The sequence below is a fragment of the Ovis canadensis genome, chromosome 5 (assembly GCF_042477335.2).
Source record: "Ovis canadensis isolate MfBH-ARS-UI-01 breed Bighorn chromosome 5, ARS-UI_OviCan_v2, whole genome shotgun sequence".
In the NCBI taxonomy this organism is placed as follows: Eukaryota; Metazoa; Chordata; class Mammalia; order Artiodactyla; family Bovidae; genus Ovis; species Ovis canadensis.
This window is the reverse complement of record NC_091249.1, coordinates 86,131,967-86,158,949: the sequence shown is the minus strand read 5'-3', so window position 1 is coordinate 86,158,949 and position 26,983 is coordinate 86,131,967. Positions and strand designations below refer to the sequence as shown.

The window sequence follows — 26,983 nt, the reverse complement described above, 5'->3', positions numbered from 1 at the left end:
GTGTTCCAGCCTCCACCACTCAAGCGAAAACTCTCTCCCAGTTCCCCTTTTCAATAGAGCAGGTCCCTAGAGAATATGAGCCTTATTCTGAAGACAGGGACACAACATCCGTTATGTTTCTAAATAAATATTGTACTGAAGTGTTCCCACTTGCACAATTTATTACCATCTGTGTGTGCTGTGATTTAATACATTTTAAGCACTATGGAAAACAGAGCTTTCTGATTGTGCTGCCTGGATATTTTTGTCAGAACCTAGTGCCCTGGGAATGTGCAGTTTGATTGCCAATTAATGGTTTTTAAAATAAGGAGTTGTCCTAATTTTGTTTTCTATTCCAGATGAAGTCAGATACTTTGGGATCTGTGGAATCTCTAAGGACAGGCAGCCTGAGTTCAAGTTGCTACCTAGCTGGGTTACTTTTCTACTCTAGAAAATGTGGATAATAATAACATGTAGCAAAAATTTTGACATGGAGATTAAAAGATATACGATCTATAAAACTCTTAGCACAGTGCCTAACATAAGCATTCAATAGTGTTTCATGTTGTTATGGTTATCATTATTTAGTTATTAGTACTCAGTTTAAAAACTACATTTCCTGTCTTGAAAAATAGCTTTGTCATTCTGCCTTTTAATTTTGATACTCTCTAAATCATTCCACTTTTTTATGGATAATTCTCCCATAATGTAGTTTAAATATTAATCTTTTCAAAGTGGTTAGGTACAGTTTCCACTAGTCACTTAGGAAATCAGTTGCAGACTTAAGGCTAATTTGCTTCTGTGACAGAACAATTAAAATGTTGGCTTGTTTAAGAGTTTTAGGCAAAACAGTGTCACTGGTTTAGACTCTGTTCCCTTCTTCTTACCTGATTATTGACCAAAGGCCATGTGTAAAAAGTAATTTATGGTAATCTTAGGGTTAATAGTGTATCCAAAATCCTAGTGAGAATCTTTTGTCTAAGAGAAAAGACATCACTGTTCATGCAAAATATTTTTCAAGAGAAAAGTGCTTGACTGCATATGGCTTTATTTGGGCACTGTCCCTTACTAATTTCTATTGAGCATCTACTCTTCCTGAGAGATCATGCTAGGTGCCAGAGATAGAGAATAGTTATATTATTATTGGGCTTTCCTGATGGCTCAAACAGTAAAGAATCCACCTGCAATGTGAGAGACCTGGGTTCTATCCCTGGGTCAGGAAGATCCTCTGCAGGGAGGCACAGCAACCTACTCCAGTATTCTTGCCTGGAGAATCCCATGGACAGAGGAGCCTGGTGAGCCACAGTCCATGAGGTCACCAAGAGTCAGACACGACTAAGCAACTAAGCACACAGCCTTATTATTATTAGGAGGAGGAGTAATATCTTTATTAGTGTGCACTATTTACAATGCTTTATCCCCGCTCATGGTGTTCCATCTATGAGAAGAAAGCTTCACCAGTGCAAAACTTCCGAAAGTTCTCCTTTCTCTCACACTCTTTTATTCAGAGAGGGGAGAGAGGACAAGTAATTTAACTTGACAGGAGAATTTGGAAGGAGAAATTAATCTTGCCTATCTCAGCAACTTCCTCTTGTCTTCTCCATTTTTGATGCCGGCTGTCCAGTAGACTCACAAATGCTACTGTGTTCCTCCATGCTCCATGTTTTGCGTGGACAGTCTCCACCCTTGCAGAAGGAAGCCAACACTTCCTGCTGATTGGGTGGGTTACTCTGGCTGACCCTGGTGTTTACTCTCTGGAAACCACTTGTCTGCTGATATAAGCCACCTTCTAGAATCCCACCATTATTAGCAATAAAGATTAGCAATAAAGATGATATCTTCCTTTTTCATGTCCTTTACTCTGCTATCTTATTTCTCAATCAGAACTCAGGTAGGAAAGAGGGTGTCATTTACTGAGTCCCAGAAGACCTTAATTTTTAAAAGTTAATGTAGACTCATAAACCTTTTACCAAGTAAGTAGAAATTAAACACTTATTGTAAAACAGCGAGGCATTGATAGTATGAGATGTGAAACAAGCTTGCCTTTATGTCATTTGGCATCACTTTAGGAAAATAAGATATTAATATAAGATAAGTAACTTAACAAAACAATGCTATATATGAGACCAAAAGCTAAATTGTATTTTACAGTCAATAAATATGATTGAATGCAGAAAAGGAAAGTTAATTTGTTATTGGATGAATAAAAGAAAAGTTTTCATCAAGCATTTGGGTCTTGATTTGGACTTTTGGGGAAATAACAAAATTTAAATGGATAGAGATTAGAGGAAATTTCTACAAAGGGTGCATGCCATCATAAGGGGTTCAGAGACAAAAAATAATAATAGTTACTATTTATTGAGCACTATCGATAGACCCTTATTTATGTATCTCATTTAAAATTCCTAACAGTCCTGCAAGGATGCTGTTGTTGCTGAAGTCTTACAAGGATAGGTGACTATGACAATATATCAACTTTAGAGGCTTTGAGCCTTACAAGATTGATTTGCTCCAATGTCACTCTGCTGTCAGTGATGAATTTGAATTCAGCAAGGCTGAATCCTAGAGTCAGTAGTTCTAGCCCCCAAGGGTATGCCTCACAGAAAGTAATACTTATGCAAATCACTGAATAGTCCATGGGAACAAGTGAGGACGAGTGGTAAAATCACGTATGGTTATTATGGGATACAGGCAGAGGAGCTTAAATTTGACCTTAAACTGAACTGGGATATATTAAAGTTTCTTAATTAGAAAAGTAGCATGAGAGAATAATAGTTTTGTGGGAAGACTGAGTTGCAATGTGGGAGAATCACAATAGTTCTCAGACCACAATCAAGTTTGTAAAAATTATTGTATTGCACAGTATTTCAATAAAGTGGTCTACAGGCTGACCACAATGGCAAAATGAATTACCAGAGGAATAAATCCACCATTTTGGCTAATTTTAATATTTCTTTTTCTTACATAGTGATAGTGGTTGACACTTATTGTGTGCTTAGGATATGCTAATGATTTTTAAGTGCTTTTCATGCATTAATTCATTTAATACTGGTGATAACTCCATGAGGTATTATTATTATTACTCCCATTTCACACATGAATAAGCTGAGGCAGAGACATATTAAGTAATTTCCCCAAGGACAGATACACTCTTATCTAGTAAAAGGACTGGTATTATAAACCCAGGCATTCTGGTTCAGAAATTTGTATTCTTACCTACCACTCTGCTATCTGTTCTATGCTCCACTGACTCTAATCTGTACAGGTTACATTCATAACCTGTCTTAGGTGTAAAGCATCTAATTATCCTGGGGCTTCACTGGTGGCTCAGTGGTAAAGAATCCACTTGTCAATGCTGGAGACGTGGGTGCAATCCCTGAGTTGGGAAGATCCCCTGGAGAAGGAAATGGCAATCTACTCCAGTATTCTTGCTTGGGAAATCCCATGGACAGAGATGCCTGGTGGTCTACAGTCCATGGAGTAGCAAGAGAGTTGGGCATGACTCAGAGACTAAACAAAAACAACAAAATCTAATTATCCTAAGTCAGCATTTCCCAATGTTTGAGTCACAGAATGTCAGCAAGCATCACTTAAAGAAAAGGGTTTGGGGCAAATATCATTGGAACACACTAGATTAAATGCAGTTCAACAGTTTACCTTACCTCGGGACTGGTCAGAGCTCTAACCCTGCCAATCTGGGTGCCTTGTGGAAATGCTGGTCTAAACTGTTATTTTCTCTAACATTTATTCTGAATCATCTGAGCTATTAGGAAATCAGACGACTTTTAAGATGGCGTAAACAAAAAGATATTTCAAAAAACAGTATTTAATTAATGTATCTTCAAAATAACTGTAATGATGTGTCTCATGGCCTCTTGATGATTTTTTGCTTCTATAGGAGTTTGGCTGTCAAGAGTCCAGAAATATTATATAATATCTGCAGAGCTCTACAGACTTACCAACTTCCATCAGATAAAAGAGAAAATCATGTTCATTTGGATTGGGAAAGGAGAGAGCAGGTATGTATTTATTTTATTCTCACTCTTGATAATAATTTAATGATTGCCTTTTGCAGTGAAGCTGAACCTTTCCCACAGGTGTTATTTCATTCTCAGTCTAATTCTGGTCAAGTATTTGCTCAGCTTTTATACACATTTCTCCTTTTAACCAAAAATAATTCAGAAATTGCAGTGTTTACAGCTATTCTATACTAGTCCTGGCCATCAGAAAGTGACCATTCTTCAATCAATATGTCTTCCTAACTAAAATATAAGGTAATTCACACTATTGGAATCACAGAATATAGACCAAGGCAAAGGAAAAATTTCTGTGATGAACTAAAGAAGACTACAGTGGTTGATAACTATCAACAGGCCTGGCCTGAAAAGCAAATGGGTATTTTCCATTATGTAAATATTAGATATACATATATTACATATATATTACTTATTATGCACACAGGGAAACACAAAGATATAGCCAGGGTACTGCAAATTACTTCCTAAAAACCTAATCCATATTTTTCCCTTCAAAAGTTAAATTTAGAAAATACTCCAGGAAAACCAAAATTGCAGAGTCACTTACCATATCATGGTCTGAAACGGGTCCGAAACTGGTGACGAAGATGTCAGTCTTCACTTCAGTTACACGCTCTGATGAAGCAGGAAATTGGGATAGTGAATGTCTATCAACAGCCCTGATTAGATCTCACAACCATATACTCACACCCAAATGGGAAATTTATTGGCTTTGATTAGCTATTTCTAAAATTGCTCCACTGTGTAGTCCTGATAATTTACTGCTTACACATGAAATTTCACAGTGAATATTTTTCAATGGAGAAGGGAGCCTAAATATGCCACTCTGGGAGACAGATTTTATGGAGAGGTCAGATGATTCTTAATGGATTCTGTAAGAATGGACACACTTTCCTGAATGATACCAAGCCATTTCATGTTGTCATAAAAAATATGTTAGCATATGGGTATGATTTAAGATTAACTATTCTTATACAGCTTGCCAGATTCTCCAGGTATTCAGGCTATTCTTGGGATGTATATATAATGTACTGTAGCAAACTTTATTAACTGTTTAAGGACTCCAGGGTGTGTTTTAGAAATGATTTCTTTCTGGCATTAAATCATAAGTGGATTATCCAAATTACTCCCTGGGAAAAGAATCTGACAACCTATGCAAGTATCTTCAATTTTGAGGACAAGAAGCACATATTATGGTACAGCGAAAAAGTTCATTTAATAGATTCCATTTCAAGCTCAATGTAATTTTATGTTAGTGGCTCTGAGGCATATATATCATCCAATAAAATGTATGTAGTTTGGTGACAACCCAACACAGATATTAAAAATATATATATATGTTGCTTGTATAAAAGGAAACCTTTGTTGAGAGGTGGGAATGAAAAGATGACTTTTTAATTTTCAACTTTAGCTCTGAGAAATAACAGTCCAGCATTTTAAACAATTCATTTCATTGATGTGGATATTTATATCTTTTGTGTCGCATATTAAAAAGTTGACCCAATACATGCAATAATGAATTCGTTTGAAAATCAAAAATTTTATCCCCTAGCAATTCACTTGTAAAGAATTAAATGTTCAGTATAAATTTGGCTCTTGGAAGTCATGTTATACACATAATGTGTATCTCAAATGATAGAATAATTTTGAGGTGGAGATAGTTCTGTCCATAAACAATCCATTATTTTTTAGGTTTTGTTCCCTACCCCCAAAGATTTCATTGGCTCCAAAATGCTTAAATGAGCCTGCTGACATAATAATTATGTGGGGTTTACTGTTCAGTGTTTCAAAATAAAGAACATAGCTTGAGACAAAGAGAATAGAGTTGTGTTTTTAGAACTCATTTCTAACCTCAACTTTAACATCCAACATCCTGCAGCAACTGTGCAGCTTAAGAGAATAGCTGTCAGCACCAAGTCTCAGATGTATTAACCACTTGCCTCTCACACCACGTTCCTCTTCTCACCTCTTCCAGCAGTCATTCTCTCTTCCAGCATACATCTCTCTCTCTACTGCACACTTTATTTCCATATATACATATATGGAAATATATATTTGTATATCTGTTATTTCTTAAGAGTCCAGCAAGAGCTCACACTTTATTAGAATGTCAGAATGACTTTCAATTAAAAATCATAATACAATGAAAACATGCTATCTAGTCACAAAAGCTGCAGTTCATCTATTCATTGGGCTCATTTTTGTCCTTTCTCTTTCAAGACTTCCCTTTCTAGATCAAGTAAAACAAATCATTTTGTCCTTGAAGTTGCATTCAGTTCTCTCCAGATTACAAGCTATAAGGTTTTTGATGAATATCTTATGGCTTTGAGTGACACTTATGGAAGTAAGATTATTTCCTTTCTTTCATTTTATTTTTATGGTAGGGACCTATCATTAAATGCACACTTACTTGGGGAAATAAGTGTCCCTGTTTTTACACTTGCAAGTGCTTCGTGGCCTGAGACAATTCTTTTGGACTCTTTTATCAGTATTATCTATTTTGGGAGTGTGAGGAGAAAATAAATACTCCCCGAGGTAGCTAGCTTTTCAAAGCTTGGCTTACCAGATGTTTTAGGGGCAACCAATATGCTTTTTTCTTAAATGCTGAGGAGGATGTGGAGAAAAGGGAACCCTCCTACACTGTTGGTGGGAATATAAATTAGTGCAGCCACTATGGAGAACAGTATGGATATTCTGTAAAAAACTAAAAATAGAGCTACCATATGATCCAGCAGTCCAACTCTTGGGCATATATCTGGAGAAAATGATAATTTGAAAAGATATATGCACCCTAATGTTCATTGTAGCACTATGTACAATAGCCAAAACATGGAAGCAACCTAAATGTCCATCAACAAAGGAATGGATAGAAAGCAAGTGGTACATATATACAATGGAATATTAACCATAGAATGAAGAAAATAATGCCATTCCCAGCAACATGGATGGAGCCAGAAATCATCATGCTGAGTGATGTCAGTCAGAGAAAGACAAATATTATATGATACCACTTATACTGGAATCTAAAAAAGGAATAAAGTGAACTTATCTACAAAACAGAAATACAGTTACAGATGTAGAAAACAAACATGGTTGCCAGAGGGTAAGGAGGTATGGGCTGAATTGGGAGACTGGGATTGACATAGACACACTACTATATATAAAATAGATAACTAATAAGATAACTGATAAGTATTATATAGCATATTCAAAAGCAGAGACATTACTTTGCAAACAAAGGTCCGTCTAGTCAAGGCTATGGTTTTTCCTGGGCTCATGTATAGATGTGACAGTTGGACTGTGAAGAAGGCTGAGTGCCGAAGGATTGATGCTTTTGAACGGTGCTGTTGGAGAAAACTTTTGAGAGTCCCTTGGACTGCAAGGAGATCCAACCAGTCTATTCTAAAGGAGATCAGTCTTGGGTGTTCTTTGGAAGGAATGATGCTAAAGTTGAAGCTCCAGTACTTTGGCCACCTCATGCGAAGAGCTGACTCATTGGAAAAGACTCTGATGCTGGGAGGGATTGGGGGCAGGAGGAGAAGGGGACGACAGAGGATGAGATGGCTGGATGGCATCACCAACTCGATGGATGCGAGATTAAGTGAACACTGGGAGTTGATGATGGACAGGGAGGCCTGGCGTGCTGCAATTCATGGGGTCGCAAAGAGTCAGACACGACTGAGTGACTGAACTGAACTAATTATATAGTATAGGGAACTCTAAACAATAGTCTGTAATGGCCTATATGAGAAAATAATCTAAAAAAGAATGGTATATGTCTATGCACAACTGATTCACTTTGCTGTATATCAGAAACTAACACAACATTATAAATCAACTATACACCAATAAAATTTTTCTAGAACTCTGTTCTATCTATCATAAAATGCTCTGAAGAAGTGAACTTGCCAATTATACGGAATATTTCTCTCTGCTGTTTTTAGATTGTTAGCAGATGATGCCATCTGCAACCTAGGGGAAGCAAGATAATCAGCAGACTCACTTTCTATACTTTCCCTTCTAATATAGCTCCCTGGAGAAGGCAATGGCAACCCACCCCAGTACTGTTGCCTGGAAAATCCCATGGACGGAGGAGCCTGGAAGGCTGCAGTCCATGGTGTCACTAAGAGTCAGACACGACTGAATGACTTCACTTTCACTTTTCACTTTCATGCATTGGAGAAGGAAATGGCAACCCACTCCAGTGTTCCTGCCTGGAGAATCCCAGGGATGGCGGAGCCTGGTGGGCTGCCGTCTATGGGGTCGCACAGAGTCAGACATGACTAAAGCGATTTAGCAGCAGTAGCAGCAGCATAGCTCCCTTGTCACATGTTCAAGTAGTTTTCTTTTATTTGTCATCAGTGAATATATAGTGGAAAAAGAAGTTACCATTGCTGTCAAACTGCTTATTATGTATGCTGCTGAAAGATATGTCTTGGACATTACCATGCTCATTTCTCTAAGAAACCATGTTTTAAATGAAAGTGGTCAACATCATCTACCCCTGTGTTTCTGAAACTCACTTGGGAATGCTACTCTAAAACATTACAAAAGCTTTAGAGTAAACATATGCACAATATTGCATATTATGTAATTTACAAAAAAAATTTTAATAAAAAATATAAGTCCATAGTTTAAGTTGAGATGCTTCAGAAAAATATTTTAAAAATTTAAATTCCCTGAAACATCACCATCCACATAAATTCACTGTTAATATCTTGATGTATTCCCTTACATAGTTTTTTCTATTCAAATATATACTTAATGATTATCCTCAAACCACATTCTCACTCAGTTGAGTACAATTTCAGTGGCAAAGAATAGAATCCTTTGACCAAAAGCGTCCTTCACTTCAGCTCACCGGGGAGTCCTTAAGTGGCATGTGAAGCCATTCTGCTTTAAGATAAACATTTTAAAATCTGGAGTGCAAAGGTTCAAGGTAGAGGGTCACTGTGAAGGAACTTCAGCCAAATTATAAATAGTGCCGTGGTTAACTTGCTTTTTTGACAAAATAATGGTGGTTTGAAATCCAATCCTCTTCAGATCAACCAGGCTTAAATGGAAGATGCACTTATACTCATGTGTTTTGGATGAGAGCTAAGGCAACTGTTGAAGAACTTTCTTTTTCCCAGTTCTAGAAAAACTTTGTCATCTCCTCCCCCTCCCCTCCAGCAAAAATTTTATTTTTATACATATATATATAATGTATTATTTAAGGAACAATAAAATTTAAATCACATGCTCTAATACCAGGCTTTATTGACTTAGCATTAGACTCTGAAGTTATTAGAAATATCTAGAAAGTATTCAAGGCCTTTCTATGGATCACACGGGAAAAGTAAAAAGTTTTATGCTTGAAATATTCTATTTGAGAGCATACAACATGAAGCAGAAATTCTAATGAAGTTTAGCTAGGAAGATTACACACTTAACCAAAGTTCTATGTGAATGAACCTCTTATGTAATGAAGAAACTGTGTAAGTGGAAATCAATCAAAATAACTTGGTTGGAAGAGACTAGACCAATCAGCAAGTAATTTTTTTTTTCTAATCCAGTATTTTTGTCACAATAATCCTCTGTCCAGTGTAAAATAATCAACAGATTCTTTAGAATTAGTATAACTGTATACACATGTTCAAGTTTTCAAAGGATAAAGATGGAGTAGAGTTATGTAAAATGAAATTATGATGGTGGTTATTGTTAGAGTGATTGAAGATATCTAAGATAGTAAGTACATCAATGTAAATTAAGTTTATAATGATTAAAATCATTCTTTAAACAAGCACACCCTTCAAAGATATATTATTTATATTACATATATGTGCACACACATATATTCACAAACACACATATATGCATACACATTTGTACATACACTGTTATAACCTCTATAACAGCTGTAGATCTGTTTTTACTAGGGATTTCCTACAATGTTGATATCCTGCTGATAAGTATTGAAGTAACAGATGTTTTGAAGTGATAATTCAAAAAGATGATTAGCGCTTGAGGCAAAAATCAGAAAAGCAGTGTAGTATAGTAAGTAGTAAGCACACTGGATTAAGAGTCAAAACACTTGGATTTCAACTCGGATTTTCCTAGAGAACAAACTTTGTGATTTTAAGACAAGCCTTTAATGTCTCTTAGACTATTTTATTACTTCTTCAGTGAAGAAATAATACCTGCACAGTCAACTCCATTCTATTGGAGTGAGAGTCAAATAGATGTATTTTCTGGGTACATTAATTTAGTCAACAAATGTTTATTGAGAGTTTTCTGTGTGCTAGGAAGGCACTTTTCTAGATGCCAGTAATACACTGGTTAACAAAAGTGCAATTGTTCCTGTTCTTCTGCAGCATATCTCATAGTCTTAGGTAACACATATTTTAGGTAAATAGGTTAGAAACATAGATAGATAAACAGGCAGGTAGATAGACAAAATTATATACATAGTTGTGTATAAGCATATATGCACAAATTATGCTAGTTAATGTCAGATCATTATAAATGCTCTAAAAGAAGAGATAGCATTTGACTTGTGACCTCGATGGTGAGAAAAATTCAAGCATGAACAGATCCAGGCAAAGACATTTCAAGGAGAGGAAAGAATAAAGCAAAGATCTAAAGCATAAAAGAAAGAATAAAGCAAAGATGAGAATAAATGCTCTTTGTTTAAGAAAGTCCATACATCTGGAACTTGGTGATGCTGATGATCATGGTATAAGATGGCACTCTAGAGGTAAGAGGGTCCACACTTAAAGAGCTCTTTATAGAAACAGGTGACCTTTGTTCTAATGTAATAAGAAGCTTTGGGGTAATGAAGTAAAATAATATTACTTGTGGTTTAAGAAGACAACTGATACTTTGTAAAGAGTGGATTGTAAGAGTGACTACTTTTTAAAAAAAAAATGGAAGAGGGAATCAATAGTGAAGAATTGTAGGTAGTATTTTGTTAGGGATTCCTATTAAAACAATTTATTTAACACGGCACTAGCCATATTTTCAATGGAAATGCTGTCTACTAAGGAACTCAGAATAATATTCACTGGACCCAGTTCTGTGTGCTTGTAACTTATGAAGGAGGTTTATTGCCTCCTTCAAGCTACTTTGTTACTATTAATTCACAGAGGCAGTCACTATATGGGGTCTGAATTGGCTACCATTAGTCATTATAATAAAGTATTTCTTAAAACCCCACTTTGAAACGGTCCTGTTCAGAAATTGAAAATATCTTGAGCTCACTACATAACCATCAATTTATACTCCTGCTGTCTATGGGGTCACACAGGTTCGGACACAACTGAAGTGACTTAGCAACAGCAGCAGCATTGGACAATGTTTCAGCTCCCTGCCAATCTGCCTGGAACAGCATTTCTGCTCCTTGTCCTTCATTTCCATTCCCTTAACTCTTTACCATTTTCCCCTATCTGCTCCTGTAGAGCAACTTGGTGATGGTTGGTGATGCAACTGCTAAATCTGGATATGGAGTAGAAAATCACATTTTGAAATGTCTAAATTGCTTTGGGTAGTATATTCATTCCCTATCAAGCTACCAGCAATATTTTTCACAGAACTAGAACAAATAATTTCAAGATTTGTATGGAAATACAAAAAACCTCGAATAGCCAAAGCAATCTTGAGAAAGAAGAATGGAACTGGAGGAATCAACTTGCCTGACTTCAGGCTTTATTACAAAGCCACAGTCATCAAGACAGTGTGGTACTGGCACAAAGACAGAAATACAGATCAATGGAACAAAATAGAAAGCCCAGAGATAAATCCACACACCTATGGACACCTTATCTTTGACAAAGGAGGCAAGAATATACAATGGAGTAAAGACAATCTCTTTAACAAGTGGTGCTGGGAAAACTGGTCAACCACTTGTAAAAGAATGAAACTAGATCACTTTCTAACACCGCACACAAAAATAAACTCAAAATGGATTAAAGATCTAAATGTAAGACCAGAAACTATAAAACTCCTAGAGGAGAACATAGGCAAAACACTCTGCAACATAAATCACAGCAGGATCCTCTATGACCCACCTCCCAGAATTCTGGAAATAAAAGCAAACATAAACAAATGGGATCTAATTAAAATTAAAAGCTTCTGCACAACAAAGGAAAATATAAGCAAGGTGAAAAGACAGCATTCTGAATGGGAGAAAATAATAGCAAATGAAGCAACTGACAAACTAATCTCAAAAATATACAAGCAACTTATGTAGCTCAATTCCAGAAAAATAAATGACCCAATCAAAAAATGGGCCAAAGAACTAAATAAACATTTCTCCAAAGAAGACATACGAATGGCTAACAAACACATGAAAAGATGCTCAACATCACTCATTATTAGAGAAATGCAAATCAAAACCACAATGAGGTACCACTTCACACCAGTCAGAATGTCTGTGATCCAAAAGTCTGCTAGCAATAAATGCTGGAGAGGGTGTGGAGAAAAGGGAACCCTCCTACACTGTTGGTGGGAATGCAAACTAGTACAGCCACTTTGGAGAACAGTGTGGAGATTCCTTAAAAAATTGCAAATAGAACTGCCATATGACCCAGCAATCCCACTTCTGGGCATACACACCGAGGAAACCAGAATAGAAAGAGACACGTACCCCAATGTTCATCGCAGCACTGTTTATAATAGCCAGGACATGGAAGCAACCTAGATGTCCATCAGCAGATGAATGGATAAGAAAGCTGTGGTATGTATACACAATGGAGTATTACTCGGCCGTTAAAAAGAATACATTTGAATCAGTTCTGATGAGATGGATGAAACTGGAGCCGATTATACAGAGTGAAGTAAGCCAGAAAGAAAAACACCAATACAGTATACTAACACAAATATATGGAATTTAGAAAGATGGCAATGATGACCCTGTATGCAAGACAGCAGAAAAGACACAGATGTGTATAGCAGACTTTTGGACTCAGAGGGAGAGGGAGAGGGTGGGATGATTTGGGAGAATGGCATTGAAACATGTATACTATCATGTAAGAATCGAATCGCCAGTCTATGTCCGATGCAGGATACAGCATGCTTGGGGCTGGTGCACGGGGATGACCCAGAGAGATGTTATGGGGAGGGAGGTGGGAGGGGGGTTCATGTTTGGGAATGCATGTACACCCGTGGTGGATTCATGTCAATGTATGGCAAAACCAATACAGTATTGTAAAGTAAAATAAAATTAAAATTAAAAAAAAAAAAAAGAAATGTCTAGCCAATGCCTGGTCCTTTTGTGTTTTCAGATTTCCAGAACTCAGATGATATAAGCATCTCCCAGGGAAAAAAGGTAAAGCATATTACAGCAGACATTCATCTCTCCTCCACTGAGAATGTCCCTCCTTAGCTCCTTATATCGTGGCATTTCTATTGGGAGAGGGCAAAGCTTTAGAAAAGGATGTGATTGCTGTACTGGAGAAATGGGTTTCTTTCAGTCTATATAAGTCTTGATCAAAATTGCCTAATATAAAAAAAAAATTGCCTAATATGCAATAGCTTTGAGGCATCATACTTTCTGTTCCCATTATAGAATTTTAGTTATATGAGGATAATAATCTTGGGAGGGATATGCCATCCACTTAGGACTCAGTTTCAAGTGTTTCAAAATGGCAGAGTCCATGACTATGAACAAGAAGATTCTCAACTCAGAAACACTACAAATATGATTTTTCAAATTAAGAACTCAAGTTCAGGCTGTAAAACACCAACCATCTAAAGAATATATTTATACACACACACACACACACACACACACACACACACATATATTTAGTAGTTTACATTCGTTCTAGTATCAAGAGAGGAAATGTTAAGTATATAAAAAGGTCAAAAGTAAGTGCACGAAATATAAACTGCAGTCGTTTACCAATAATTTGGCCTTTATAACCTGAGCATAGTCTCAGAGGCAACATTTTATCTTAGGAAGTGCTTGGCACAATGATCTATACACAAAAAGGAAAAATGGAAGCAGCAAGTTTTTAAATATGCTAAAACATTCCTCTGGGCATCTCACTTGGATTCATTAGACAAGCTGGCTTCATGAGCTGACTGGATCTCTCAGCCAGTAAAGGTTAAAAGGTGTTCTCTGTTCATTTTAACAGTTTTTCTTGTGTCTTTGGTAACTGCTCTTCCTCTAAAATTCAGTTGAATTATGGACTGTCTGGTTATAGTATTTCAGTGGAAGTAGACTGCATTAAGCCAAAGTCTGAGCATCTGCTCCACACCTTGCATTAAAAGCACCAGTCAAAGCTATAGCAAATTCAAAAAGAAGAATTCTAGAGTGGAATTTCAAAAGTTAACAAGAAAAGCTATTAACTGGTAAAGTAAATATATCAAAAGCAATAACAAATATTGGAGAAATCTAATGTTTTAACTTGTTTTGGGTACTGTCAGTAATTTTATTGAAAGTGAATATATTGTGACATAATATCTTATCCTCTAAATTTTTGAAATTCTGGCTTTTTAATATAAATACAAAATATGTGCTTTAAGTGAACATGGATAAAATGGTTGCCTCTGATTTCAACATCACACAGCATATAAAAACATAAAAAAGATCATAGTTACCTAAAGTTTATAAAGTGGCACAAAATTTCACAGAAGTTAATCTGATTTTTTTTCGCCTTAGAGTGCTCTTTAGTGTTCCACCTTGAATTATTTTGACATGAAGAAACGTAGCCCAAGATGCCAATTCCCCAAGAAGCCAATACCACTTTGCCAGCAGCACTCATATCCAGTCCAGTCTCCTTGCCTGGTGGGAGATACTTATTATCTTAAAGCTGAGATCTCTTGCAATAATTAGGCTAAAGGAAGTCTAAAAGGTCTCATACAGGCATAAAAATTCAAAAATTGGGAAAATCAAGAAGATAAGGAGTATGCTTTGAGGCATAGATTGTTTATCACATGGTATGTCAGTGCTCAAATACCTTGAGAGAAAATCCCAGCTACATTCCAGTTATATATACTCATCTAACTGAGAGCTTCAATTAACTAAAATCTAAAACAACAACCCAATTCTGTAACACAGGAAAAAGAAGAAAATCTTAACTAAATATGTTAGGTTTATAGTAGGAATAAATAAGTAGTTTCGCCGGTGGCTCAGTGGTAAAGAACCTGCCTGTAATTCAGGAGACCTGGCAGGAGCCTCGGGTTTGATTCCTAGGTCAGGAAGATCCCCTCGAGTGGAAAATGGCCACCCACTTCAGTATTCTTGCCTGGAAAATTCCATGGACAGCCCATGGGGTTGCAAAAGAGTCAGACACGACTCAGTGATTAAACAACAACAGGAATAAAGTCAGTTCTCTACCTACATCCCTACCTACCTATTTACTTCTCCCATCCATCTGGGTTTGTCACATGATGAGTACACACAGGCACTCTTTCACTGCAAAGAGTCTAAATGGGGCAGCCTGTCTAAATGGTGGGGCAGAGAGGGCGGGAAAGATGTTACTGGAAGGACACTGCTTCTCCTTAAAAACCTGAAAACTTTCTTCAGAATGCAGTTTTGGATCTCTGTTTCTGAATTGTTCTTACCCCTCCTCCTAGAGTGCAGGGAAAGCCAGTGTGATAGTGGCTGAAATTTTACCCAGATTGGTTTATTTGTTGGGGGGGAGTGGGGGGAGCATCGTTTACTCTTTTAGAAAGTTGGAGAAAATTTAGGCTTCTTTAGTTTTAGATTCACAGCCAATAAGGAGAAACCTTGAGAAAACAGATTTCCTCAGAAGGTGTTTGGTTTGGTCTTGATTTAAAATGAAAAGAGGAACCTTGATTAATCAAGGAACACCTTAGCCTAGCCAGCCTTGGAACACAGACGCCTCTCCCGCACCGGGCGCTCTAGCTGTCCTCCTCTGCCTTCTCCAGCTCTCTCACCTTTCTCCGTTCTTTCTCTTAGTTTGAATACCCTCTTTCAATACCCTCTTGCTCTCCTTTCTGCTCTAACCTTTCCTTTCTTATCTTGCTTTTTTTTTTTCCTGGATTTTATGTCCTCTCCTTCCTCAACCATTTTATTCTTTTGTGGGAACCACGCTTTAGGCACGAGCCTTTCAAAAAGATTCTTCCGTCTCTGGTTGCAAGGAAGAAGGAGCCCTCCACACCTTGCCCTCAAAGAAGGCAATATTAGACGAGAATGAACTCAACAATCACTGACAATTTTGATTTTATTTTCTGGCTACAGACTATTTCAATTCAAGTCTATTTAAAGCTTCCTTCCTTAATTTTGTACTTAAAATATGAATTTGCCAAATGTTTTTCTCTTTATGTCCCTGAATAGAGGATATTACTAGAATTCCACACACTATCCTTTTTAGTGTTTTCTTTTTTAAATTAGCCTTCCAGGATATCATTTTTTATGTTGTCCTTAAATTTTTTTCCCCCTAAGGATTGCTCTTGACCCTGAAAAGATAGTCTTTTAAAAATAGTATTACAATAATTGCAACCTCCTGTCATCTGGATGAACCATATTATGTATTTGTTTCTTAATTTTTGGATCTAGGGTGTACATTTCCAATGAGTAACATTACACCTTTGGATGCTGTGTGTGTTTCTAAAAAACAGGTCATGATGAAACTGCACGTACCAGAGTTTCTTACATTAGTCTCAAGTCTTAGCTTAACAACACATTTCTATATTTTATCAAGGCATTCAGAACAAAATATCTCTGCCTTCTGCACAATGTTGTTATTTTTATAAAACCAGACTTTTATCATAATAAAGAAGACAGTGGGCTCCTTTCTCTTGCAAGAAAAGATTATTCCAGCTGTGATCATGAACCTACTATGAGGAAATTTTTACCCCCTTTATAAGCTAATGATAATCTTTCAAGTATTGCCTCTATATAGTTTTTGCATTGAAAAGCAAATGAATCATGTAAAAAATTGATTTTTATAATGGAGAGCTACTAGAATGCATGTTAAACTTAGCTTACCAGAAATCTATGGTAAAGACATAGAATTAAATAATTCTGTAGAAATGTTTGTAATAGATAATTTCAATTTATAGCATCCAAATATCATGCATGATGTTAACATTTTTCTCTAATTCTATAGCTGATTATGTTTATAAAATATCTAAAAACTGTGTTTAATATTTAAGGCTGTATTTTTCTAAAGGCAGATAAACATTCTCAAAATGTACTTATAAACATGTAAATGACTCTGGAGATAGGGTAATAAACTCATCCCATTATATCCCTTAAAACTGAAAAGGCAATCCAAAAAATGACAAAAATTAAGTTAGAATTAAAACTTTCATAAATCTCAAATCCATCAGATTTAATTGCAGTATGTTCTAAGATGACACATAAAATAGAAATGGAGTAAATTATTTAGGCTACTTTTAAATTTGTTTTCATGTCTATCATAACCTCAAAATCACCATTTCCAGAAATCACAAATATCAGAAAATTCTTTTTAAAGAGAATAAAGAAGGCCCATTTTAAAACTTTTTCCTGAGCCCTTGAATCCTCTACTATGGTAGAGGACATTATATTCACTTCAATTAAAAAGAATATATCTTATCTATATTTAGCCTACCACTACTCTGTTCTTTACATTTTTGTTATTCTGAGGGGGTTAAATAGATAATAGATTCCATGAAAGTTGCTGCCTGAATTAATGTTGTTGTTTCTGTATCATAAATTCACCATCTTGAGTCTTGAAAGAGTAGCTTTTCAACTCATTCTGAGTCTGTATTATATATCTTCGAGGTTTGTGGCTCTCCAAGACTTAGGTATGCATATGAGGATTAGGTGAAATGCTTCTTGCTTACACGATATTTGATTAAAGAATTAATATACACATTTATTAAAGTTATTATACATAATTAAGTTTAAGTGAGCAGTCATGGGTGTGTTATCTGTACTCCAAATAACAATACGACCATATAGCTGATTATTAACGAAGGTGTGTGTGTGTATGTGTGTGTGTAAAATTGTTTAGCAAACTTAAAACTATGCACAGAACTTAAGAGGATACTCATATTCACATGTTAAAGTATTAAACGCAATTTCCTAAACTAGAATGAAGATAAGATTTTCTAGATATATTATAAAATTCTGCAGATTTTCTACGGATTGATATGGAGAAGGAAGATGAATAGGTAAAGAAATCAGATGCATGCCCATTCATAAAAGTTATTATCACTATTCTGACTTTCTTTTTGTCCGTTCCTCCACTACCTGCATTGTTTGCAGGTTATTTCAAATTTTTATAAACTAAGAACAGTTTTCCTGAAACCACTCTAGATGTTTAGATATACACAGATTTTATATTAATACAGCACAGTTATTTATGCACTCTATTTTGTGACTGATACATTTTATTCCTTAATACTTTTTCAAAGAACTTAGTAAGGGGAAACCAAGTGGAATACAACAAACCTGGAGGAATTTGTATAGCATGTCCTAGAATGAATGCTTGAGATTGATAGGAAAGGACACCTGGTAAGACCTTTGACATATTTCTGGATTGTGCCTTTGACAAAGGAGTTTCCGTCAAACCTCTGAGACACTAAGGGCATTTGGCGGCTTCAAAGCAGACCTACGTCCCATACCCCTATGATCACACTACCTAAAGATTTAAAACGAAGATTCTAAATCCATGTTACCATTCTGTTTTAAAATCACAAATTGAATTCTTAAGCTTCTTATTCTTTGCATATCTTTGCTGTCTAGATGGAGAAGAGATGAATTTCTTAAAACTGCCATTTCATAGTAGTTTAAATATTGCTATTAAATAGTTTCAACAAATGCTCTGGAGAAAGTACAGCATAAGTTATAGTTGGGAGTCATAGATAATAACCTTAGTTTCTTATGTGACTTTGAACAATAATTCATTTCTTTGCCTCATTTGTTTTACTCTGAGATCAATATTTTGTTTTGACTTCATTATTCTTTGCTTAACTAAATAAGATAGGCTGGTTATCTTATTCAAAGGCTATTTAAGTAAGCGTGTAATGTCTTGTACTATTTGCTTCTATTGTTATAAATATTGTATTATTAAGTGCTATCTTCTTCCTGAGTAGAAATTCATTAGTAAACGAATTAACTGGTATACAAAGAAAAATACATTTTTACTACAGAAAATTACAGTTTAAGTGCACTGAGATAAAAAATACTACCATCTATCTCATTCACCTTTTGTCCCAAAGATGGGGTTAATCGAACACAAAATAGTGGATTAGTCTGTAATATTCCACAAGAAATGTTTACAGCAACAGATTCAGAAATATTTTAATGGAATCCAATGCAAACAAAGCAATGTGGAATGAAATAGCAATGCAGTCTTTGGGCTGGAAGGGAGAATATTACCCGCCTTTCTCCCTTGTAAAATCAAATCATACTTGCAAACGATTATGAATGTCAAGTAAATGTAACATTACTTTCATGACATCATGAGAAGTTTGAATTGCCTTTTATCACGTTTGGGTATGTGCATGGGATGACCATGGAAAACTGAATTAACATTGGGCAATCTATTGAAAATAGGATGAGTCATTACACTACATGCTGTTATTCTTACTTTACCATGTAGAGGGAAGCAATGCTTTAATAGTAAAGGCTTAATATTGTTCTCTAAAATAAAGCACAATAACACTACTCACCTCCTAATCCCGGTCTCAGGCGATTGTCATAACCATCTAGGAGTCGGTCCAAAATCCTGGTGAAGACAGTGGTGTTGTCTTTAAGTTCATCTTGTAATGAGGGTTGTCCATAGCTGAAATATCAGAGGCAATAGCTAAATTATACATTTCGACTAAAACCTTTTTCCAAATAAAGCCTTCTGCAATTTTTTCCTTTCTATTGAATCTTAATTTGAAAATTCCTTCTTGTAAAATTAAAAAAAAATCATAGCTTAATTCTTAACATTTTCTTATATTTGTTCTCATAGATGATATGCTCTACATTCTAATATTTCTAACTTTGGAAGGAACATTAAAGGACATGAGTTGTCTCTTTACATTTATAATTCTCAGTGTGTGTACAAAGTTGTAATGCATGTTTTCCTTGGGCAAGCAAGAACATTAATGCTGAAAAACCGAAATCTGGGAAACTTCTTCCCAAATTAAAAAAAAGTATTTAGGAGCTACCAAAATAATTAATAGCTTTGTTTTCATTTAATATGTAGCATAATCCTAAAATTGCATCTACCAACATCCCTTCCTTCGTCCACTTCCTATGTTTCTTTTGTGATTTTTTATGTTCTTTCAGGTGTTTAAATGAGAAAAATAGAACTTGTTACTTATGATAATTATTTGTTCACATCAGTGTGTAATTTCTATTTCATTAAGGTTTATGAACCAATAAACCAAAACTTTTTATAATTTGTCTATTCAAACCTCTAATTAATTGAATTTTTGTCCTTGTTGGTCTTAGAAGTAAAACATGCCTTGGAAAAGGTAAGAGCCAATATTCTTAATTTATGGTTTTAGTAAGCGATAATGCAAGATTATTGTTTTAAGAAAGCACAGCTATTTGTGAGAAGAGTTTGAACTAAAATCCAGTTTTCTTTAACTTTTAGACATTATTTTCATTCTTCTATATCAGAGTAATTATTTCTGTTTAATTCTTTCTATGTGAATATCTAGTTTTTAATTCCTTATCATTACTAGTCTTTGAATTTTGATCATGTAATAACCACAGTTCAAATATTATATATTTATTGTATCAATCACATTATTATCTATGCTCCTTAAGTCATATTTTATGTAATGATTAAGATGACACTTCCAAAATCCTTTGGGAGAAGAGTCTTCTATTTTAGGATAGATCACACTTACTGATACATTTCATTGATAGCTCTGACCTTGAGAAAAAATGAATATAGAGTGTAAACTAAAAAACTGACATTAAAATATCACTTTCATATTTTCTATGTAATATGCTTTTAGCTTCTTACTTGTGTGTTTATATTACTGATTAAGAAAAATAGTAACAGTTGAAACCAAGATTCACTTATTTGACAAAAGCAAGAAATATAATCAAGTATCAATTAAAAAACAAACACTGTTATTTAGGTAATTAATGTTATACTGGTAAAATGTGAAACTTTTAATAAGCTATAACTAACATCTATTCATGAATATGAAATATATTAAATGTACCTCTTTGAAACAATTCCACAGTATCATAAATTCAATATTAATACCATGCAGGTTGAGGGTTTACTCTCTTTTGGCAAAATTAAAGATCTTCCTGGTTTCTGAAATCAAATTTTCAGCAAGCTCTGTGTCTTCTAGGATGTCTCACTAGCAGATGACAGCGGTAAAGCAAAAATAGTTTTCTGAAGGCAATTATTTTTAAAAACTCATTGTCATAAAACCTACTGCCATGCATGCATCTTTCAAGGATATTAGAAGGTCATCTTGATAAAGGTAGAAAAGAAATGCTAGCACACTTTGAGTTGTGAATAGGGCCTGATCAAGCATTCTAAGGAAGAAGCACTAAAATAAGAAGGGGGGAGATGATGAGATGAAGTGACATGACAGAGCATATTAGATTGCTAATATGATTCCCCCAAAATGGAGTGGTCTATTACCTTTACCTGCATTTCCTTTGTTTTTATAGCATATGTCAAATTCAGGAAAGGCTTTTCTCCTCCTGGTTTGATTTTATAAATGTTGTTCTCACCAATTGTTTGGATTGGAATACAAATGCCAAAAGAGTCTTTTCCCTCCCTCCCAGTGAACCATTTCTGCTCTGCCAACTGGAATGATAATCATTCTTTTATGTGATTTTCTTAATCAGATTATGCTTCATCTTTAATTCTCATTTACTATGTAATTGTCAGAGAATAAGCCTAAAATGAAGAGCAAGATTATTTATTTGCTATTAAACACTCATGCCAATGTAATGTCTCCTAAACTGAATATATAATCTATAATTTGTAGAGAAATGTCAGTTACAGTACTCGATTTTGATTCCGTATGAGCCACTATATAGGAAAACACTGTGCACTAACTCCATCTACAGGTCATCACAATAGTAACACTTCATATAATGTTTCAAAAGCAGTGAGGAACCTTTTACTGCTCAGATTAAGAGTATTTGACAATAAGGCATTTCCTGTTCATCTGGCAGTCATTATTCACCATGCACAATAACGAACATTAAAAATGGACAACTTCTCAGTTGAAAAAAATCCTCCTAAATCCTCATATTTCCAGACTATTCCATCTCTCTGCCTTAACCTCTAAGGGTTCACTTTTTGTTACATTATGGAGAATCTTAGATTTTTACAATATGGCTAAGACTTTGGCCACAGGAACAGATTACACTAGAAATATAAAAGCAGATAAAGGAGAATCTGAAATATTTGGTCATTTATATCTTTGCTATTATAATACATCTATATGCTTGAGGGATCATTAGCTAATATTTTGAATATAGTTAATCATATTATTACATTTTTCTCATAACTTGTCTCCACAGTAAACTTAAATAGAAAAGTTCAGTTTTATCTACCGTTCTTAAATGTGTCTAGTATACTCTACTTCTATTAGTTATATAAGTAATAGTTTTAAAACAAAATGCACATGCATTTATAAAAAATTATAACATTCAAATTAAAAATATTATTCCAAAGTTTCTACTTGCATATAGTCAGAAGTTACTCTATGATCTTTGCAACTAGTTAGAAATTTTCTTGTTGGAAAATCAACTTACATAGTATGCAGATATTAATTGGGATAACTTTTTTTATGAATTAGGAAACTGCATGTTTTGTTCGGTTACAACTAAGCAGTGAAAAGTTCAATTTAAGAATTAAATGGTGAATTAACACATTCCTTAACAAAAGCGTGTTAAGTGTATTCTAACTAACATGCAAATAAGATAATTATTTTTTCATACTGTTCTACTTTATTAGCTGGAATTTTATTGCTGTTAAGTTTTTTTAATTCCCTTAGTCATGAATTTATCCAAGGTTAATTTTCTTCACTCTGAAAGAATAAATGAAAAGTTACAGAAATTCTCATGCAGATTTAAAATAAAGGGTCCCCACCTTCTTCCAGTCAGTGTGCTCAGAAAGAGGGTCCAGGCCCAAAGGTAGTCAGAGAGACCAGGACTTTTCTTCATTGCGGGCTTGTGCAGCTGAAAAGTAGAACAAGTAGAGATCAATGTCTCTTGCAAGAAACATCAGGTTATAACCACTAGGGCTGACTGAGGCAGTTCAGATAAATGCTTTGAAGTCAGGAAATGACCTCACTGGGATATGACACCTCATTGGAAGCAATGGAAACCTGGACCATCCATTCTCCACTTTCCCTTCCATTTCTCCATTCAGAAATATAAGTGTCTTAATTTCTCCTGTAAAAGAATACAAGTTGAAATGCTCTCAGGTGATAATATTGCTCAACATAGAATTGTGAGTTGTTTGTTTTTATAGGCTTTATATTTCCAGTATAGTTTGAATTACTCTCCTCTTGTTTGTCATCTGATAAATTTGACCTTTCTGATTTGAGTTCCCACAACTGCACTGTGCATTAAAAATCTTCAGCTGGTGTCTACAACAGAGAGAGCATGTCTGGGGGCTGTGATGGAGTTGGTTATTATGCTTTGATGACTGAATTCATCTTGGGGTTCTGGATACACCTTGATTTCAGAAGCAACTGCTATTTATCTTAAAAAAAAAAAAAATCATGAGATACACTGTTGAATCCTGAAGTCGTGCTTGTAATTCTCTGCCTGTGATTGCCTTGTTAAATATGCTCACTAATGCTTCTGTGGGGCTAAAGGACACACTTTAGAGTCAGTCCATGTGCTGGTCTCTCACACACAAACCACACTCACATAAATGCACACAAACATGCCTACACATATCTTTTAAGCCCTCTTGGATTCTGCCTGCCGGGTTGCTGCTAGAAAATGTTTCATCTCAAACAGATGGAAACTGGAGTGCTTTGCTTTGCATGAATAAGGGAATCTTTTTTTCCCTCTTAGGTAAAGTGCAATCAATCACTGTCTGATTGCTGAATTTCGACTTGGTAGTGGGATGCTGGAGGAATGGAGGAGTCTGGAAAGCTTAGAGAATTTTTAAAATTATAACCTATTTGTGCAGTTAGTTTTTAAAAATAAGTGCTCTACCTGGAGAAGGAGAAGATATGGTAACACTTTACTTGAATGTGCGATAATTGATTTCAGTTATGAAACTGTTCAAGGTAAAATTTGTTAGCACTTCCCTGAATCCCTCAGGAGGGTCAGTGATTAATGGATTGCAAGTCTTTTAAAGCATATTTTTCATGAGACACTCTATAGTTTAATGTGGTATGCCTTTAAATACATCTACACAAATGCTTTCCGCACTCTCTGGGATCATTTATGTCAGTAAAAATCATTCCAAATGGCAATATAAGCAATGAAACATAATTAAGGTGCTTAGAGTGGACAGTCTAGATCTAGAGATAAGAACTGTGAGATTCATACTTTTTCCCTAAACTAGTGACTGCTTTTAACATAGAAGAGTTGAATAGGACAAGGAATATTGGATAAATATCCTCATGTTAAAATATTGCATCTAAATTGCATAATTATATTAATATTTTATTAATCTTCAGCATCTGTTATGAAGGAAAAACAACTTTCTCTACCTTATTAATATTTGTTGATCTTTATTTTTTAAAAAAGGTAATTCCCGAAGGAATAAATGAAACAAAACAAAACCCCAAAGCAAGATACCATTGCTTTCTGTCCTCCTCTGACATTTTAAAAAGAGGAAAACAAACCTATCATGGCACTTGAGTTGAGTAAGAAAGTTTCTTGCAAATACAAACATAATAGTTTAAGAGAAACGCTAAGCTGTCTCCTAACCCTTTTCCACCTTCAACCTCGCCTCATCAAACACACACTCCAAACACCCATATTCCATGCCACCCACATCAAATGAGAACTTGAGTTTTTTCGTGTTCAGAATGGGAGAGACCCCTACACCAGAGGGCATTTCAGCAGCGTTCACCGGAAAGGAGAAAAGAGGCTTTTTTTTTTTTTTTTTTTGCAGCCAGAAGGAGAGTGCCTTCCCTAAGATATGCAACGTTGAGACAGGTTTTCTATACCAGCGTCTTAACTTTAGAGGATGCCCCCACAACGCCCCTCCCCACTTCACCTCAGCTCCCTTTTGCCAAAAAAAAAAAAAAAGACCAAAACAACATGTCACCACCTACCCCGCGAAATACATTCAAATCTGCCTGCCAAAGGAAGGAAAGAAAAGAAAGACGGAGAAAATAATAATAATGACGATAATGCTCCTAGACCGCTGCGGTTTTAACCCTGAAAGAAAAAACATTCGTTCTGTCTACCTGCTATGTGATCAGGTTCTTGTCCTGTTCCCTCTTTCTCTTTTCCCTATTGCATTCTGGTCTCTCCAGCAAGGAAAAGGCACGTTCAAAGCTCTGCGTGCTGCGGTCCGAAGCCGCACTTACCTTGGGCCCCCTCTGGGCACAGGATCGCTCCAGACCCGGGAAAAGTCTGCGAGAGAAAATCGTGGAGAGCTTGGAGCCGGCGCGAGTCCGCGAGTCCGCGAGTCCGGGCGCGCCGGCAGCGGAGGGGCGTCCTCGCTCCGCCGCTCACTCACTCGGTCTGAGCGGGCTGAGCCATCATGGACTCTGCGTGTTCCTTTGCTGAAGATTTCACACCCGAATTTGCTTCCCTATATTCCAATCTGCAGCTATACAACAAAAGATTTTTCTTTACCAAGACAGTAGTAATACGTCCCAGGGCAAACCGGATGTGAAATAGGCGGTGACTTCATGCCAGAGAGATTTTATTTTAGAAAGGAAGGTGGTACCAGCCTCTGGATCTGGAGACCAATCCGCCCATTTTTTATTTGCAGCACAATTTAACTTGCACCGCTCTGGCCCTAATCCCCTTCTCTGAGCTGCAGACTCAAATCCTTCTACAATCTGCTGCAAGCTTTCCCTTTTTGGGGGGGAGTAGAGACGGAGGAGGGAAGAGTAGAAAGGGTTAGAGGCACAGGGACTCTCCTCAGAATCTCTTCACACTTGCAATGTACGAACCCTCTATTTTAAGGTGTGCCTATTAAAAATACAACCGATCAGTATAACTATCCCACCTTTGATCAAATATTTAACCACTACATGCATATGAATGGATGCAAGCGATGAGACAGGGAGGTGCAGGGTTCCACATGTGGAAAGCGCGCTCTCCTCTCGCCTGTCTCGCTCACACGCACTCCCACACGTCTGAGTCCTTGTGTCTTGCAGAGTCACGAATGATGAGGGCTAGGAGGGAAGAGCTCTGGCCGGTGGGGAATTGGCCACCGGCGTGAGAGAGTCTTTCGCACTTTCACAGGTTATCAGCGCTTTCCACCTCTCGTCAGTCTGCAGTTTAGAGGACAGCCAGAACGCGCTCTGGAACCGGGTTTTTAATCTTTGGAGGAAAACTGTTTGTTTATGTCATGATCGAGAAAAGATAACCTCCATTAAATATGAATTATGCTGGCTTCCTAGGACCAGGAGTATTTAACTTTAAATAATTCGCCCGGATAATTTCTAGGCAAGCGTCCTATCTCTATTTCCGGATTCATTCCCTTGCCTTGTAACTCCATCATTCTCTGGATTAGAAAAATGAGAGAGAGGGGACGAGAAAAGATGAACAGAAAGATTTTTAGAAGTCAGGTCAAACAAAGCCTGCTTCTAGTGTTTTGTTTGTTTGTTTTTTTTTTTTTTCTCTCTCTCTCTTTCTTTCCTCTTCTATTACCCTCCCTGGTGGCTCTCCACCCACGAATAATTATACACTGAGGGAAGGAGGGTGTGTTTCAACATCAGTCTAACTACATTTCCAAGGAATCAGGGACGACTTGTAGTTCTCTCCTCGGATTTTGTGAATGGGAATTTGTAGCAGAGAGGAGGTGGGTGCTGTGTTTCTGGAAGCATTTACTGAAATGACCTGATGCTGTGGGAATTGTCCCTTCAGCACTTTCTTTCCCCTGGACTAGGCAGCAGCA

At 36.1% G+C, this 26,983-nt stretch overlaps 1 protein-coding gene across 1 annotated transcript in view; it reads right to left on the bottom strand.

Moving 5' to 3' along the window:
* GABRA1 (gamma-aminobutyric acid type A receptor subunit alpha1) overlaps positions 1-25,753 on the bottom strand; it is a 57,687-nt gene extending 31,934 nt beyond the window's left edge. Inside the window, exons 1-4 of the mRNA XM_069592545.1 lie at positions 25,440-25,753; positions 23,027-23,115; positions 19,629-19,741; positions 4,564-4,631 (exon numbers count right to left, since the gene is read on the bottom strand). Of these exons, the coding sequence (XP_069448646.1) occupies positions 4,564-4,631; positions 19,629-19,741; positions 23,027-23,100 (255 nt within the window). The 5' untranslated portion in view covers positions 23,101-23,115; positions 25,440-25,753. The remainder of the gene's footprint in view (positions 1-4,563; positions 4,632-19,628; positions 19,742-23,026; positions 23,116-25,439) is intronic.
* Between the last annotated feature and the right edge of the window lie 1,230 nt (positions 25,754-26,983).